The sequence below is a fragment of the Zeus faber genome (genome assembly GCF_960531495.2).
Source record: "Zeus faber genome assembly, chromosome: 12".
In the NCBI taxonomy this organism is placed as follows: Eukaryota; Metazoa; Chordata; class Actinopteri; order Zeiformes; family Zeidae; genus Zeus; species Zeus faber.
In genome coordinates this window covers 22,361,035-22,378,214 of record NC_137196.1, presented here as the reverse complement: position 1 = coordinate 22,378,214, position 17,180 = coordinate 22,361,035, and the positions used below count along the sequence as shown (strand labels likewise).

At 43.1% G+C, this 17,180-nt stretch overlaps 3 protein-coding genes across 8 annotated transcripts; 1 reads left to right on the top strand and 2 right to left on the bottom strand.

The window, feature by feature from the left end:
* Positions 1 to 247: 247 nt before the first annotated feature.
* On the bottom strand, positions 248 to 3,876 carry czib (CXXC motif containing zinc binding protein). Of its 3 annotated transcripts, XM_080011374.1 has the most exons (9): positions 3,775 to 3,876; positions 3,329 to 3,449; positions 3,133 to 3,216; positions 1,920 to 1,976; positions 1,676 to 1,757; positions 1,534 to 1,565; positions 1,176 to 1,253; positions 781 to 846; positions 248 to 551 (listed from the first exon to the last, which is right to left on the bottom strand). In XM_080011374.1, coding segments are annotated over exons 1-9 (600 nt in total). In that variant the 5' UTR covers positions 3,777 to 3,876; the 3' UTR covers positions 248 to 473. The 3 variants fall into 3 exon arrangements, with proteins under 3 accessions (XP_079867500.1, XP_079867501.1, XP_079867502.1); XM_080011375.1 differs by lacking the exon at positions 1,920 to 1,976; XM_080011376.1 differs by lacking the exon at positions 3,775 to 3,876 and having other exon boundaries at positions 1,915 to 1,976; positions 3,329 to 3,352.
* Positions 3,877 to 5,563: 1,687 nt separating this feature from the next.
* uck2b (uridine-cytidine kinase 2b) lies at positions 5,564 to 10,501 on the bottom strand. Of its 4 annotated transcripts, XM_080011371.1 has the most exons (8): positions 9,264 to 9,328; positions 7,880 to 7,923; positions 7,620 to 7,779; positions 6,968 to 7,064; positions 6,658 to 6,800; positions 6,141 to 6,238; positions 5,977 to 6,025; positions 5,564 to 5,715 (listed from the first exon to the last, which is right to left on the bottom strand). In XM_080011371.1, exons 2-8 carry the CDS (start codon positions 7,910 to 7,912, stop codon positions 5,579 to 5,581), a joined length of 717 nt encoding a protein of 238 aa, XP_079867497.1. In that variant the 5' UTR covers positions 7,913 to 7,923; positions 9,264 to 9,328; the 3' UTR covers positions 5,564 to 5,578. The 4 variants fall into 4 exon arrangements, with proteins under 4 accessions (XP_079867497.1, XP_079867496.1, XP_079867498.1 ...); XM_080011370.1 differs by lacking the exons at positions 7,880 to 7,923; positions 9,264 to 9,328 and adding an exon at positions 10,284 to 10,501; XM_080011372.1 differs by lacking the exon at positions 9,264 to 9,328 and having other exon boundaries at positions 7,880 to 7,986.
* Positions 10,502 to 10,738: 237 nt separating this feature from the next.
* On the top strand, positions 10,739 to 17,160 carry aldh9a1b (aldehyde dehydrogenase 9 family, member A1b). Its single transcript, XM_080010353.1, has 11 exons — positions 10,739 to 11,081; positions 11,934 to 12,079; positions 12,357 to 12,486; positions 13,208 to 13,342; positions 13,547 to 13,743; positions 14,484 to 14,624; positions 14,735 to 14,923; positions 15,031 to 15,118; positions 15,235 to 15,376; positions 15,838 to 15,950; positions 16,639 to 17,160. The coding sequence occupies exons 1-11, from the start codon at positions 10,892 to 10,894 to the stop codon at positions 16,731 to 16,733; spliced, it is 1,566 nt and encodes a 521-aa protein (XP_079866479.1). The 5' UTR covers positions 10,739 to 10,891; the 3' UTR covers positions 16,734 to 17,160.
* Positions 17,161 to 17,180: the final 20 nt, after the last annotated feature.

The following is a 17,180-nucleotide window of genomic DNA, read 5'->3' as shown; positions in this document are numbered from 1 at the left end:
AAAGTAGGGCTTTCATTGTTTCAAAAAAATATCACATTTTCTAGATGATCGTGCTCCTATGTCTCATCATATTTCATTGTTTCTTCCCTCCACTGCTACCTAGAGTATGTATATTTGGCCTTGGTATCATCTGTGTGTGGTTTTCCATACTTACTTACATTTACAAAATGTTCCACAAAGCTGTTTATATGTAGGCCTACTGCATTTGGATTTGGTAACCTTGTGAATCAAACAAAACACAACGTCGTTCACTTTCCAATTTTATTGGGCAGCAAAAAAATCCCAGTCCATACTGTTCAATCCGAGATGTGTTTACGAACATCCCACCCTGTTAGGCCAAGCAGCTTCAAGTTCCGTAAATGATGCGGCAGGAACTGGTCAAATTAGTGAATTTGCGATAAAGCATCCCCATGAATATTTGGCCTCAGTGCTCATAACTATCTTCACTTGGTCAGATATAGCAGATGTGGTCTTCAACACTTGATGAACTGGTGTGTGACTTCATATATGCCCACCGACTCACTGACCTTCTCGTCATAGTCTGTCCAATCCTACCAATTGAAAAAATAAAATTTTAACAATTAAAAAAAAGTTTAAGTGAACAGATGAGACACAATTGTACCTGTAATGGACGTTAATGAGAGGAACCAGTCACATTCATAAAGATATTGCAGATTAACAAGTACCGTAGTAGTTGTAAGTGGTATAAAATTAATACTTAAAATATGTAACACTCCGAACTCAAACCTAGTAAACAAGTACTATTCCCATAAAACTTACTTTCTCTTGTAAGTTGATTTCAGGAAACTTTGTTCCAGACTCTGCTCCTTCTGCAGCGAAGCCAGCCTAGGAATTTAAACAAGGAAAACACTAAAATCACAACATGCACGACAACAGAAAAATGTCCACCACAGAACACGTTAACGTCTTGTCTAAGTTGTTTTTTTTTTTAATAAATGTCACACGGGCGTTTGCAATTCATCTGTGAATTCGTCCACTATTGCACACAATAACAGAGTAAAGCAACTCTCCCTGTGATATTTCCTGAAAAAGCAACGCAGCGCACCCGAGTATTTCGATTCCAAACCTCACTTGTAACACATACACTATATAAATGTCTCCAAATGTGTACAATATCTCAAATATATCATATCTATTCAAGCAATGGCTCTCACTTGTGGCTGGAAATCAACCGGCTGCAGACCTCGACACTCAAACTGCACCATTGTCTTAAAGCGCTCACTGTCCTCGGCCTTCAAGACAGCAGACACAGCACCGTGAGAAAGACAGAAGATTACCCGACACAGCTGTTGTGAGTAGCTGAAACAAAGTGCTCAAAATGCTGCCAGTCTTGCTCCAAAATGTTAACAGTGGAACGAAGGTAGGATTGGGGACACATTAGTGTACAAAGAAAAAGTGTCATGTTAACATGCACAAAAAAGCACTGTTCCAAGGGAGTACGTTTAAATAGAAATTAAAAAAAATACAAATTATTTGCCCAAAACAAAGTACAGGTAATGCGTTGTGGCTTACATTATAAGACATTATTGTGTCTCCAAGGATATCTGTGAAGGAAAACGTATATGTTCAGGGTACATAGTTGTCAGACTTTTTAAGTTACCAAGATGTTCCCCATTTAAATAAAAGAAAACAAAGGTGCTTTGTTTATTTTTACCAATGGAATTTTCCCTGGAACAAAGTTTACACTTCTGCACCATGCTCGCGGCACCTCGTCCCCCCTTGAGTGGTGTACTCTCCTAGGTAAACAAATGAAAGCCAAGTAAGCACATGCAGTCTGCTTACTATTCCAAAAACTTTTGAGCATTCGGAACACACGAACACACGAACACACGCACACGCACACACACACACACACACACACACACACACACACACACACACACACACACACACCTTACCACAAGGGTCACGTACTGCCATTTATCCGGAATCTCTCCACAGTTACTACACTTAAGCTGAGTCAACAGAGATAAAACATGGTTCAAGTTTGTTATTGTTCTATTAACTCAGACATATCTGAGTAAATAGAAGGGCGAGAGACGGATCATTTTGGCTAAATCCGCACCAAAGCCTGGAAACATTTGGCAAAATGTCACAATCAACAAGCTTTGAGACAAAATGCTTAGGGCCACCCAGAAACACACAAAAAAGGGCATAAGTCATTAAATCAATAAACAAAATGAAGGTTATATTACCTGTAAGAATAACTAAAACTTAGAATAAACAGTCTGAAAAGAATGTTCACATTAATAGATATTAAGTTAAAGTAGAGATACCCAGTTAGTTATAACAGAACAGGTACTGCTGTAAGCAGTACCTGTTCTGCGAGATCTAAGCAACCAAGTTCTGCGAGATAAGCGAGAACCCGTGTTATTTCATGGTGAGGGGGCATGGCTGGTATATATAGTGTATATATAGTGTATATAGTATATATAGTGAATATATAGTGTATATAGTGTTATTTCACGGTAAGGGGGCGGGGCGATTGGGAACGCTAGTGTAGTGAATACTGACAGACTGCGAGAACAAGATGAGACGTACACAGTGTGTATAGTGCATATAGGATATATAGTGTATAAAGTATATATATAGTGTATTAAGGGTATAACGGGTGATGTGCGATGAGATGCTTGACGCTGACACGGCGTGGTGCTGTTCGCAGCTCACAATACAGAGTGGTCAGAGAGATGGTCGTAAGTCTGAACCGTCGTTAAACATGTAGGTCGTTAAGTGAGGAGTACCTGCATACACACACACACACCACGTGACCGCATATTCTCCAACGCAGTATAGTTACAAGATATAATATCTGATAATTAGCAATGGGTGGATAACATCATGACTAAAGAATTGAATCAGTTAGTAAGAACACAAGAGACTTAATAAGTGCATCTGTCACAGTACGAAGACACTGTGAGCCAGTCACTGCGACATCCAAACATTCTCTAGAAAGTGGCAGAACTAGAAGAGTCACGGAGAGTGTGGTATTTTAATATCTACTGCACCGACCGTGCGCTCTGCCAGTGTTGACAATAACAAAAAAAAACAAAAACAATTATAACAATGACAACAACACAACCTCAGACCCAAACACCGAGGTAACGCGGGTACCTTCAGGAACCACCTAAAATCCTCTCCCAGCGGCCGCACGTTCGTCACGTTCTCCAAAGCGGCTTTGAACTGAAGCCCGAATTTCTGCAACAAGCAAAGCGACGAGTCCGTTATTTTATTTAAATTTTTTTTTTAAAGCACCGATCGGGAGAAACGCGTTCTTGTTGACGTGGGATTCACGCGGCGTGGCACGTACCACCATTTTGAATCCTCGCTCGCTCGCTCGCTCGACTGGAAGTGCGTGCGCGACGGGCGCTGCCGTTTGCCTGCTGCGCCCCCCGCCGGCCACCGAGAGCATGGCAGCGTGTTTTAAGAGCCTTTTGGGAGAAAGGTGGGGAGTACAGTATATTCCACTGGTAGTAACTCAATCACCCTGTTCTTTCGTGATCAGTAATGAGACAAAAAAAAAAAAATAATAAAACTGGGTTGCATCAGTTTATTGACCATTAAGCAACACACAATTGCATCCTGTATAGTTACGAATCACTCGACTCCTTCAAATTGATTCATCATCGGCAGTCATTCTCCACAAACCAGTAGAAATCCCCATTCGCCCATTAATCGCATTACAAACAACAAATACAGTTGACGGCATAGAAAACAGAATCTCTCTATCGTTAAGTTTGTAATGTGGATACTTACATGAACCCGATACCTGAGGCAAATAAGCAGAGGCCCTGTGGTAGATCTGTGGTTTATAATACCGCCACAGATCTGGCATGATTGGTATTGCTGCAAGTCCTTATCTCACACTGTGCCATTGCCACCCCTGCACTCAAACTGCTAGTGTGATCCTGAGCATACATATGTAACCACAAAGTAGATGAGATGAGTGTCTTGTGGTGGCAACATTTTTTTAAAATATAAATTACGTTGCATTATAAATTAGGGTACATTACAAAACACTAAAATAATAATTTAAGGGAATTCTGTCTGATGGTCAGATGAGTTGAGTCACACAACAGGAATAGCTGTATGAATGAGCTCAGCTGGCGACAGTTAATTGCATACCATCCGGCCGTTTCATGGATAAGTTTGGCCTGTCTCAACCGAGACCTTATTTAAATGTTGGTTCCCATAATTTATAACTGTTCATAGCACAACCTCCCTGAATGCTTGACTACAGAGAAACTTACCACTCTTTTGCAGCTTCCTCACTAAATGCAGTCAATAAATCTGAAAAATATGTTAAATCCCCTTCTGGAACACCGAAAATAAAAAACAATATTGCCTTAATGTCATATCAAACTTAAAATGGTTGCAAATCATGCATTTTAATCAGGTTTATCAGCTAGAAACAGGAGGTTGCGATCTCTCCCGACTGACAACCTGCTGTAACCAATGCTGCACTCTGGATGTATTGCAGCAATTGCAAAATGTGGTTATCAAAAGTAAAACATTAAAATAAATAAATAAATAAAGTCACATGCCTTTAATGCCGGTTTTTGAAAAGGTTATTTAACATGGGTTATTTTAAGCTTAAAACTTTGCCCCATTTAAGCGCAGTGAGAAGCTGCAGCAGAGTGGTAAGTTTCTCAGTAGTAAAGTGTTCGGCGCGGTTGTGCTATGCAGAGTTATGAATGATTGAAGCAAACATCTTGAAAGGCCTGGGTTGAAATATAGCAAGGCTATCCTTTAACTGAGAAGGACAAAAGGCCTCTCAGCAAGTATAACAACTCTCATTAGTATTAACATACTAATCTTGTGAAGAGTCTCAGCACGTGGCTAGGTTACCCGAGACTCTCAGGTCAGTCTTTCTTGTCATGGCAATAAGAATTTAAATACTGCGCAGTATGAGATTTTATGGGAACAAAATATGAAGAGGTAAAACAATTTGTCCCACAAACCGGTATTGCTTTACAAAATACAACTAAGAATGTCCAAACACTGACAGAGAGGGGAGACAGCCCTCCCTTCAAGATTGTCATTAACAGAAATTTAGAGTGCGCTTTCCAAACAAGACCCGACCCGTTCAGAACCCATTCAATGCGTCCCCACCGCCACGAGGGAGCTCAAGTTTAATCAGACATGAGGGAGGAAGCAGTCACCCCCCTTTTATTTACGCTCTGAAAGAATTTCACGGTGCAAGTAGGAAAAACCAAAAAAAGAAAAAGAAAAAAAAAAAAAAAGAAAAAAGAAAAAAAAAATTTTAAATTGATGAGGAAAATCAAAACACAGGGGAGGGACATCAATTCAACCCATGGTCTCGTCGCAAAAAAGCAAGAGGCAGTTATCTTTCAACCCCTGGACACAAATTGAAATCAAGTCCAACAATTACAATAAAAGTAACTAATACCAAGTGTAGTTATAATAAAGGCATTGCAATTCTTTTTGCATTTCTTTTGTTCCATTTTTCCCCCTCTTAAATACATTGATGCTGACAGGCGTTATTTACAGCACTGCCCCCCCCTCACACCTCTCCCCTGTGAAGAGAGGTGTGGCGAGGTCAATGTGGCCGGCTGCTGGACTCGGAGGTTCGTCGTTGTCGAGGAGTGGCGTGGCCGTTCATGCAGCCGTTCTGACGCTTATTCAGTCCACCGTTCAGAATGTCTTGGATGTGCTGGACTATCAAGTTGATGGCCACTACGGGGGGGGGGGGAGAAAAGAACGAGTCCGGGTTAGAAGGGCCCCTCGAGCCACTTTGTAAAGAAGTACTTATAGCTTTACATATAAGAGAAACGCAATCTATTCATGGCAGAAATGTGTCGTTGTGATCATGAGTTCCAGTGTCGATGGGAATTTATTAATTTTTTTAAATAATCACAATAATATAGTTTCAGAAAAGACAAAAAAACGTGTATTCTTTTCTAATGATTAAAGACATATTATCCACCGAGGTCTTACCAAGGTTATCTGCTCCTCGTGGAATGATCACATCTGCGTACTTTTTGGTCTTGGGAGACACAAAGTCCAATAGTGAGTGCCAAACAAAGACCATGATCCCAGACAGACAGACAAATAAAAGGTGTGCAGCTCCAAATGGTGGGAGAGTGACTGAAGACACTTACTGGCAAACAGAATTCCTCAAAGGCCGGTTTAACAAAGGTAATGTACTGTGTCAGCACCTGCTCCAGGTCCCTCCCACGCTCACTGATGTCTCTCAACACTGGAAACAAAAAAACACCAAGGAAACAAAGACAAAGTGAATACTAAGAAACAACCTAAAATAAACCATTCACGTCATACTCCCCTGACAGGGACTAAGAAAAGGGATGCAAGAATGATGACGGATTCATTTGTAGTGAACAAATGGATTTAAAAGTCACTGGTCATTTAACTTTAGCTGTAGCCAGACACACAGAAAGTCACTTGAATCTCGATTTGCGAACAAAAAGAGCTGTGGGCTGCACGTCACACATACACCCTTTAGATGAGCAAATCTGGACTTACTTGTGCGAGTGACTCGTCACAAAAGAAACTAAAAAGAGCCCAGCCCTTCATCACGACCCGCCAGTTGAATGCCAAAAATGCACTTAGGTAGATGGTCTTTCACCCACAACCCGCCGCACAGTCAGAAGTACACACCTCTACGGGACAACCTTGTGTCAGCATCAGTGTCTACAAACAGTTTCATCTGAAAGAGATCCCGGATGTCCTGGGAATAGAACATCAGGATGCCCTCGAACAGGACAACGTCGGCGGGGTACACCGTCACAAACTCCTCTTTCCTGTAACGCGGCGAAGAGAACACACATTCAACAAAGGCGTTATCGCTATGAATCTTTACCATTTAAAATATGATTAAACAGACAAGAGTCCGAAAGGGCAAGCGACTACTGCAGAGTCTTAAATTAAATATATGCAGGAGCGGTAAAAAACCAAGACAAATGCCCACCTGGAATGGGTGACAAAGTCGTAAACTGGGATCTGGACGGTCTTCCCTTGCATTATCAGTCTGAGTGTTTTCATAATCAGCTCATTGTCAAAAGCATCTGGGGACCGGAAATGGCTGAGTGATTAGTTGCATTTTTCATGTGATGTATTAAATAACGCTGGCCCTCTGTCCTATGGGCCCCAACGAATGCATTTACATGTGAGCTAGCCACATTGTCTTGCACACTGTATCCATAAGAATCCATTTGACACATCCACACACGGTAAATGAGGAATCTGTGTTGTGTGACAGCTGTTGGGTTCAGTCTTCTAACCTCAGAACAGCTGCCCCTGTGGAGGGCCTGCTGACCGCAGGGCATTCAGCTGAGAAAGGGGCCCAAAGACTGACACCAAAAAAGGATCAGGTATGTCCCTGCCAAAACGTGCTTGTGAAATTAATGGCACATGGCCGCCGGGGCAAGGTGGCATACTTGTACATTTTTGTAGAGTACTTGAGTGTGAAATTAAAGCGGTCGAGTGGCAGTTGTAGTGCCATCAAGTTCAAGTTGAAGAGATTGATGCCATATCTTGCAGTTCTATCACAATATTGACTTATGCGATTGAAATAAAATAAAATGTGTGGCCCTTCCCTCCCCGCTGGCAAACCAATGTACCTGGGTGATCAAAGTTGAACTGCCCTTTCAGAGCCTTGTTCTTCTGCTCCGGAGTAAGTTCCCTGTAGAAGCTGTCCTGGCTGAGGATGGCCACCTGCCGTTGGTGGTGGTCGATCTTGTTTTGTCCGAGTAGCTCCATGATCTTTTCACACACCGACGACTGCAGAGAGGACGACACATACGAGGAGATTCAACTAAGCTCAAATTGGGGGTAAAATCTACAAGTGCACCAGGAATTTGAGTCAGTTGAGCAATCTCACCAAGTTACTCACTCGATGTCTAAAATCTGGCATACCTCCCTCTTCTAGGACCAACGATGAACAATGAATAACTGTAAGGCATTTAAGTTTTTCATATAAAAGCTTTGATTGTGTGCTTGATACAGATCATAAAACATTTCTGCGGATTTTGTGGCAACAATCATTCGTGCAACTTTTTGGGGAGGGGGGGGGGGTAAGTAATTGATAATTTGCCACAGCAGGTAAAATGTGCAAATGAACATTGCTCGGACTGATAAAGAACCTATCTGCCACTGCAATAATTCAGTTGGGATGCTAGTTTCCCACATCACACGACTCCCCCAACCAAGCACCAGAATCTCTGTCCTCACTGACCTCCCACACACCAAGTGAATCTCCTGCCAGTGCTGACTGGACACTCTCCAGCAGCCCTAGACTATGGTGCTTTTGTGCCCATGAAATGTGCCACAATGAAATTGGACGCCCCCGCCCGGGAGCTAGGAGGTTGTGTCAGCAGCACACATCCAAATTCTAGGAGCGCCGCGCTCTGAATGCTTCATACAGTCCTTTTACAGCAGCTTACGCACAGCTATATATGGTCTCTGTAAATGATATTACTATGGTTAGAGGAATTCGATCACACATTGAACTATCAAACCAGCCCAATCCAATCACCCAAGGCTGTAATTCATAAGTACAAAATGAGAACGCCATTCAATTTTGACAAGTCAGAGGAAACTGCAAAGTCGAAGGAGCATCTCGACATTTTAAAATTTACATATACAATTCCATAAAAAAAAAAAACCTGGATGACCTGAAAGTGAGGCACTGACCAGACTGACATGGAATCAGCTACTGCCAGGGTATAAACAAACAAACTCCCAACCAAGCCCTTGTACTGTATGGGGCTTTCAAGAATCAAAAGTCAATTCAATTACAAGTGAAAAAAAAAAAAGTTGTTTTTCTTTTAGATTAATCACTACAAATCAAAATAGGAAATGGCCAATTTATCTTATCATACATACATATATGAAAGTATTCATTTATTTATAGTATCTCGATGAAATGGCTTGGATTTGTAAGCGAATAGGATATAATATGAGGACTGTAAAGGCCCCTTGACACAAATATAATTTAGGTCAAGGCCCAGGAACAAGAGGGGAAACGGTGCAAGGCAATGATCTTCAGTGTGAGAACCGAGCACAGCGCCATAACAAGCGTGAAACAGGGGGGGGGGGCGCGCTCGATGATCGGTCTCTGATATGGTTGTACACGAATAACGGGACCGCCGGTGGTCCCAAAGAAAACGACGCGGCTCAGCCTTTCAGCCCAGAGCAGTAACATGTGCTCGTTTGTCATAACGTGTCGTTCCCTCTGGATAAATCCGCGCGTTTAGTGACGTCACCCGATCGGAAGTGACTGGTCCATCCGCCCACGGGTCGGTCCGTCTGCGGATCGCCAATTTAGGCCAGCGAACGTTTAAAAAGCCCGATTTAAAGCAGAAACAAACAAACAAAAACCACAACAAATCGACGACGTATTACAAAGACACAAAAGAACGCTGTAACGTCAACCCCGCACGCCAGGCCAAGACCATACGGACGGCGCTACGTTGACCACCGCGGTCTGCGGGAACAAAAGAATCCGCGCACGGCACAGCGGCTCACGACTCGTCCGCTACGAACGAATCGTGTAAGTGACGAGCGAGTGAATCTTCGACTGAAAACGACAGATGACTGTTCAATTAAGTCATATCCCACTAAAAAAAAAATATATATATATATATATATATATATATATATATATATATAATTTGGTCATACGTTTTATATTTGGCTGACAAGATGTTTTTTTTTTTTTAGAATTTAGCTAAAATATTTGTTAGGATTAGCCGTGGGTCTTGTAATATTCCGTCCGAATAAATAATTGGCAGGGAAAAATAACACCGTCCTTGTGGAAACGACATTGATAACGCAGAGCCACCCTAACCGCCGACTTGAGTCGAACGAACAAAGACTCTGAAAATGGAACGACTCCTTTTCCCCCCCAGTGCCTCGTCCAGAACCGGATCTCAAACAAAGAGTCGAACACGGCATCGTAACAGAGCAGCAGTTCCGCCGCCGGCGCCGGTGTCTTGTCACCCGCCGCTTAGCAAAAAAAAAAAAAGAACCCAAAAAACACCCACACAACCCAAAAAAAATCAACGCCGGTTGAAAAACAAAAAGCCAGATGACACGTGGGAAAGTACATCTATACACACATTCAGTACACACTGTGCTGGATAACGCGGCGGTCGGGCAGATGGCGGCAGCGTGGCTTGAGCCATGCGGTCAACGGGCTCCGCTAGCTGTCCCAACGGTTTAAAGTCAGAACACACACATGACAGTCCTCGCCAAAGGTGAAATTAGCTAGCCGTGGTTCCGACCTTGCCGCTGGCAGTGCCTCCGGACACACCGATAAGGAAAGGCTGCCGGACATTATTGTTGTTTTCGCCGTGGTCCCTGAGAAGTGTTTCACTGTCCCCGGCCATACTTGCAATGTGCGCCGTTACCGCTCGGGTCGGAGGATCTCTCCGCCGTGGCTCCTCCCACTGGCCTTATTCATAACATACATGTATTTTTTTTTAATGATTGTGTTATTGTTGTCATATTTGAGTATCTTGACATAAAACTACATTTAACAACAAGCTGAAATTATTGTTATTTTATTTCGTTCCAATATTCGCCTATCCATCAATTTCTGGCAGGCCGTGACGACATCTTTTCGCGTGCGACGTCGGGACGGTTCGGCAGCCAATCAGCGCGCTGCCTTCTCAAGCCCCGCCCAAGTTGGCGAGCGGCGTAACGCGTCACTGAAAGTTGCCGCCGCCGCTTTGTTTTTGTTGAACTTTGTCACTTTGTTTGTTTCACACATGCGCGTTCGGCGTCTACGGCAAAGACTCGCGAGCGTGTTGAAACGGCCCCAATATTCTGTCTCTACCGGGGGACGTTCTGTTCACCCGCAACACGCCCGGGAGCCCTGCAGACCCTCGGCATGCTCCGGAGGCTGGCCCCGTCGCTGCGGCCCCGGCCCCGGCCCGTCTCCCCAGCCCGGCACGCCGCCGCGCGCTGCTGTTCCTCGGGGTCCGGCGACGTCACAGTCCCGCTGAACTTCTGGGGGGGGATCAGAAGGGCCGTTGCCAGGAATCCCAGCAAAGAAATATGCGTGTACGGACCTTCAACGGGTAAGTTGTTGTTGTTGTTGTTGTTGTTGTTGTTGTTGTTGTCCTTGTTGTTCTTGTCGAGTAGTTCTTGTTGTTGTTGTTCTTCTTCTTGTTCTTCTTCTTCTTCTTGTAGTAGTTGTTCTTGTTGTTCTTCTTGTAGTCGTAGTTGTTGTTCTTCTTCTTGTTGAAGTAGTTGTTCTTCTTGTTTTTGTTCTTGTTGTAGTAGTTTTTCTTGATGTTCTTGTTGAAGTTGTTGTTGTTCTTCTTCTTCTTCTTCTTCTTGTCGTAGTTGTTCTTGTTGTAGTTTTTCTTTTTCCTGTGGAAGTAGTTGTTGTTCTTGGTGTAGTAGTTGTTCTTGTTCTTTTTGATCTTGTAGTAGTTGTTGTAGTAGTAGTAGTAGTAGTTGTTCTCGTTGTTTTAACTCTTTCAACCTTTTGTTGGTCTAGTGCTTGACGGTCTGCTCATTGGACTTTGATCATCTGTTCAAAACAATAACGGTGCATGAGAGTGTAGCAACACGTGTAAAAACGAGGGAAAGGAAAATTCAGATCACCTTCATATTCATCAATTATCTTCATCAATTTACTAAGAGAAAAGCTTCCAATGAAGTAATACTAGATGCTATAACAGTAGATACTGTAATACTGTGTTTGTAGATAATCTCTCAGGCTTCCTGTCACATGGTTGTTGTTTGCTGGTACTTTTAAGCCCTACAGGTATTTCTGAAATTAAATTAACCGCCAGTTGAACAGGCGGAGCCTAAACGGCGTCTGCCACCATTACTGTGAAGTAACGAGACAGCTTCAGCAAATAAAACTTTTGTGTTACTTCCTTGTGCCTACAGTATTGTTGTTGTCATGCGTCACTGTGCAGGGCGTGTGTTGTGTCACTTGGATCCCTGCAGTGGCGTTGACATTAACTTGGCTGTGAGGGAGGCCCGGTTTGGCTTCAGCTCCTGGAGCCGTATGTCAGGAATGGAGAGGGCGAGGATCATGACAGAGGCCGCCCGTATCATTGAGGTGCTTGGATTTGTTTAAGCAGTAAAATCAATGAATTTCCATTCACAGTTAAATGTGTGCATCCTCTAATAGGGGTAACATTGCAGAGTTAGAAGGAATATAGAGTAAAGGCTTTTACTGTAGTAGTATAGAGAATACATAACCAAGTTTTTTTTGTGTGTGTTTCAAAGGAACTATATTGAATTGTCAGGCGTGTTTCACAAATTTCATGATCTACTTGCTGCATAATTACCATGCCTATAATTACCATTAACTCCTACTTCCTTACCACAAGTAGGACCGGAGAGAGCACATAGCAGAGATGGAGGTGATCGACAATGGGAAGTCTATCACAGAAGCCCGCTTGGACGTGGACTCTGCCAGACAGTGTATTGAGTACTACGCAGGAGTGGCCTGTGGTCTTGCAGGTTGGTACCGGGGCGACTGGCACTGTTACAGGCAGACACACTGTGACAGGAGCTGAGATCGCTGTACCCAAAATGTGCCCCATAGAAATCCCTTTTGTTCCAACTTTGAAAGAGGAAGACTTCAAGAGGAAACAACAGAGGGGGTTTTTTGTTTTTTGGGGGGGGAGGAAGCATTTTCTTATTGTTGGAAGTTGGCACCATCTGTCATGTCCCATCTCAACCTCTGTGACTCATTACATAAATCAATTTGCCACCAAACCAACCCCGACATGATATAATAACACAATAACTATGATAACTGCCCTATGATGAGATAAGATTTTCAATTCATGGGATTGGAGTCATCCAATGTAGCTGCTTATTGATCCTGGATCGGCTCTCTCCGCCTTTGACTGATTTGATCTTATTAAACAGAGAGGAAATTGGAAGGAACATTGGTTAGTGTTGTCTCATGCTGACACTTTGTGTTGGTGTAAGAAGACGCTGGCGGCCTTATGTGACCGATAATATTTCTTATATTTCCTGTATTTAAAGAGTTTTTGAGTTGAAGTTTGAGTATGACCCTTTGAAGCTCACTAAAAGTCCTTGCTACACTTCTGCCGACCTCCTCAATAAATTCTTGCCATTAAACTCAAAGAAGGGTGCAAACCCAACAGCATTTGAAATAATGGACTCGCAGATATTTAGTGTCACCCTTATTTTTTTTTTAACCTTTGTCCAGGCCAGCACGTCCAGTTGTCAGGGGGTTCCTTCGCCTACACACGTAGGGAACCCCTGGGAGTCTGTGTGGGGATCGGCGCTTGGAACTACCCCTTCCAGATCGCCGCCTGGAAGTCTGCTCCAGCCCTGGCATGTGGTAGATGATCTCTCGAAACTATTGTTTTACATATCAAGGTTGAAAGTAGAATTCTCACCTATAACAGAAAGTTTTATATATATATATATATATATATATATATATATATATATATATATATATATATATATATATATATATATATATATATATATATATATATCTTTTTTTTTTTTTTTCCTTTCTCTCTTTCGTCTTAACCAGGTAACTCCATGGTGTTCAAGCCATCACCAGTGACGCCCCTGACGGCGGTGATGCTGGCAGACATCTACTCCAAGGCGGGGGCTCCGCCGGGGGTGTTCAACGTGGTGCAGGGCGGCGAGGAGACCGGGAGCTTGCTGTGCCACCACCCGGACGTGGCCAAGGTGTCCTTCACTGGGAGCGTGGCCACAGGAAAGAGGGTGAGGTGGACGTACACATAGAATGGATACACTTCTCTCTCACTTTATGCGGGAGTCTCTACCCACATGTACGGGTTCAGGGAGGGAGACGGAGTCGCTCTGGCAGCGGAGCGCCGACATGGCGAGTATTCTTATTAAGGAGGATAACTAAAAAAAACTGGCAAAACAGGAACATGAAAGGAACGATCAGAGTTTGTTCCTCTCGGTCGCGCTCCAAACCGCAGGCGTTTCCGTGTCATGCGCCTCACCGTCTCCACTGAAAGACAGAGCAACATGTATGACAACTCTCCCAGACGGGCCCGACCGATCAACGCTAAAGAGGCTGATTGGTCAGACCCCGTCACGCTGCGCCGCCACGGAACCAAGCCGGCCCCGTCCCTTGCGGACGTGGCTTAACCACGCCCCCTCACCTGCCACACCATTTCATTCTAAATCATTACAATAAAAATTATGAATAAAAAAAAAAAAAAGTCTTCATATTGTTGAAAGAACTCTTATTGTGAAGATTACCAATAAAGGCTTTTGTTTGGGAACTTGAATTTCTTGTTGCAAACCCTGTACTTTAAAAAAAACATACTGGATCCCAGACATGAGGACACAGACAGGGTATCAAATAAAACACATGGTTCTCTATCAGTATCCCATTAAATGATTTTCATATGAAAATATCAATGATGCTGTTCTTTTCAGTCATAGTCACCACATCACTACCTAACCTTTTGCGCCGTGCTCTTCTTCAGATTATGGAAATGGCGTCGCACGGCGTGAAGCCCGTGACTCTGGAGCTTGGGGGGAAGTCTCCCCTCATCATCTTTGAGGACAGCGACCTTGAGAACGCTGTGAGGGGAGCTCTCATGGCCAACTTCCTCTCTCAGGGACAGGTAGCATCTTCCCGTTGGTTTGATGCGTGTTTAGCTTTAAACATGGATCGTTTGGCGTGCGGGAATAAACACGCGGTGCTAATTTCTTCCATTTCCGAACTCCAACCTAGGTCTGCAGCAACGGTACCCGGGTGTTTGTCCAGAGGGGGATTCTCGCTGAGTTTCTTGAGGAGGTGGTCAGGAGGACCCGAGCCATCGAGATAGGCGACCCGCTTCTGGACAGCACCCGCATGGGAGCGCTGGTCAGCCGACCCCACCTGGACAAAGTCCTAGGCTTTGTGGAACAGGCCAAGAAAGAGGTATTCAGTGATAGTTTTTCAGAATTCCATCTTTCTGTGTACAACGTTATGTGAAAGCTTCTGTGCAAATACACTGTCGTCCAAACAAACGCCGCGTTGATTCTTAGGGGGCTGCGGTGCTCTGCGGTGGCGAGCCTTTTATCCCGTCAGACCCAAAACTGAGAGGCGGATACTACATGACCCCATGTGTGCTTGGTAAGCGTCACATCGCCACAAACGCCGATAAGGGGATTTTTGGACATTTCACTTTGTCCGATTGTGAATCCATGCATCTACTCACGATCCAGCTTGTGCCCCTTTTTCTCCGACAGGGAACTGCACAGATGAGATGACTTGTGTGACGGAAGAGATCTTTGGTCCCGTCATGTCAGTGTTGTCTTTTGAAACGGAGGCGGAGGCGCTGCAGAGGGCTGACAACACCTCCTTGGGTCTGGCTGCTGGTGTCTTCACTCGGTGAGATAGGTTATCAAGCAGCCCCTTATTGCAATTACGCTGTGTTAAATGCAGATTGTGCCTGATTTAGGGGGAGCGTTTCCAGACTTTTTTAGTTGTTTTTAGAGTGTCCTCATCACATTCTTAATTAACTATTGCAGTACCATTGTTAATATTCAGGAATAAGGAAGATCACAACTGAACTCACCCCCCATTAACAATGTATTACGACAAAATGTTGATCTATTAATACAAATGACACATTCTGGAATAGGATGAAATATCCAGCTTGTGTAATTGTAATTTTACTTGTTTCTATTTAGAAAAGTTAAGTTAATTATTCCACCAATAATAACGATTGGATAATTAATTTAAGCAAATACTTGGAAGGGGACTTTGAACAGGAGGCACACACCTGAGGATATTTTCTGGTTCCATTTGGCTCTCATGGGGATTTCTGACGGGAGTGTTTATGTCTCTAGAGATGTGAAGCGAGCACATCGTGTCGTCGAACAACTCCAGGCCGGCTCCTGTTTCATCAACAACTACAACATCACGCCAGTGGAAGTGCCATTTGGAGGATTCAAAATGTCAGGTACGTTGGCAGAATCCGTTCAGAAAGCATCTGCTCATAGAAAATACGATGTTTAGAGTTTTAGAATTAGAAGAGAAACTCACATCCAGCCGGTGATTCAGACTAATGCCATTTAATAAAAAAAACAAAAAACAAAAAAAACTATACTTATCCTTGTACTTTAACGCTGCTTTTTAAACATTTTGGAATAATTGTTCCAATTGTTCCTAATTGCTGATAGTATTATGACCAGGGATGGGGGGGGAAGAATATGCTGTATATACACACACTAACAGAAACATTTTGTTTCCCATTGAGGTGTAGCGTTTTAAAAATAGCAATGTTTGAACAGACTAAACATTTGAAATTTGCCGAAAAACATGCTGATCATGTAATGTTAACCTTATTGTACGACAATTGTGCTCTTTATTTCACAGAAAAGGCGGTGTGGGCCGATTTTTGTTTAAAGAGTCAATCAGCGGTCGACTAAATTAATGACAGATGATTTACATTTTTTTTTTCTTTATCCGCTAGGAAAAATAAGAGCATTGAAACGGTGTAAGTGTAGTTTACCGTGTTCCTGCTCTGAATCGATCAGCGTAGGAGCAGAGGTCTCGCCCTCTCCGCTCCACTTAGAGCTGTTTCGGATTTATTGATTATTTGTAATGGATGGAATGAGATGATCTTAGTCTCTTCTGTTCTTTCACAGGCATCGGGCGGGAGAACGGGCAGGTGACCGTGGAGCACTACACGCAGCTAAAGACAGTTTATGTGGAGATGGGTGATGTGGACAGCCTTTTCTAGAAGTTGGGTCAGAAGTGTGGACTGGGACCTGAACACTCTTAACGCTGATTTTGAGTCAATGAGCCGTTACAATTTAAGCAGACTATGAATGAACTTCCGAATGTAGGGAAAGATGAGCTCTGAACATTTTTCAACTTAACAAGTTAAACCGGCAGGTTTCTTGAAAATTAAATGTATAGAAAATGAAGATTAACACCGGTGCTGAATGTGAAAAACGTGTCAAATAGGGGAAGATTGCTTATATTTAGTGTAGCGTACGTTTTATTTTGATTACTCTAATCCACCAGTATCTTCTGGTACAAAATTTGCACTACAGTCTTTTACAAGTATTTCATATATGTAATACATTTCATACTCTGCTTTTCAAGCAAAAACATGTTTACAATGAAATTATTAATTGAAAATAAATGCACTTGCAATACTTCTACTAATATACGAAACTGTCAA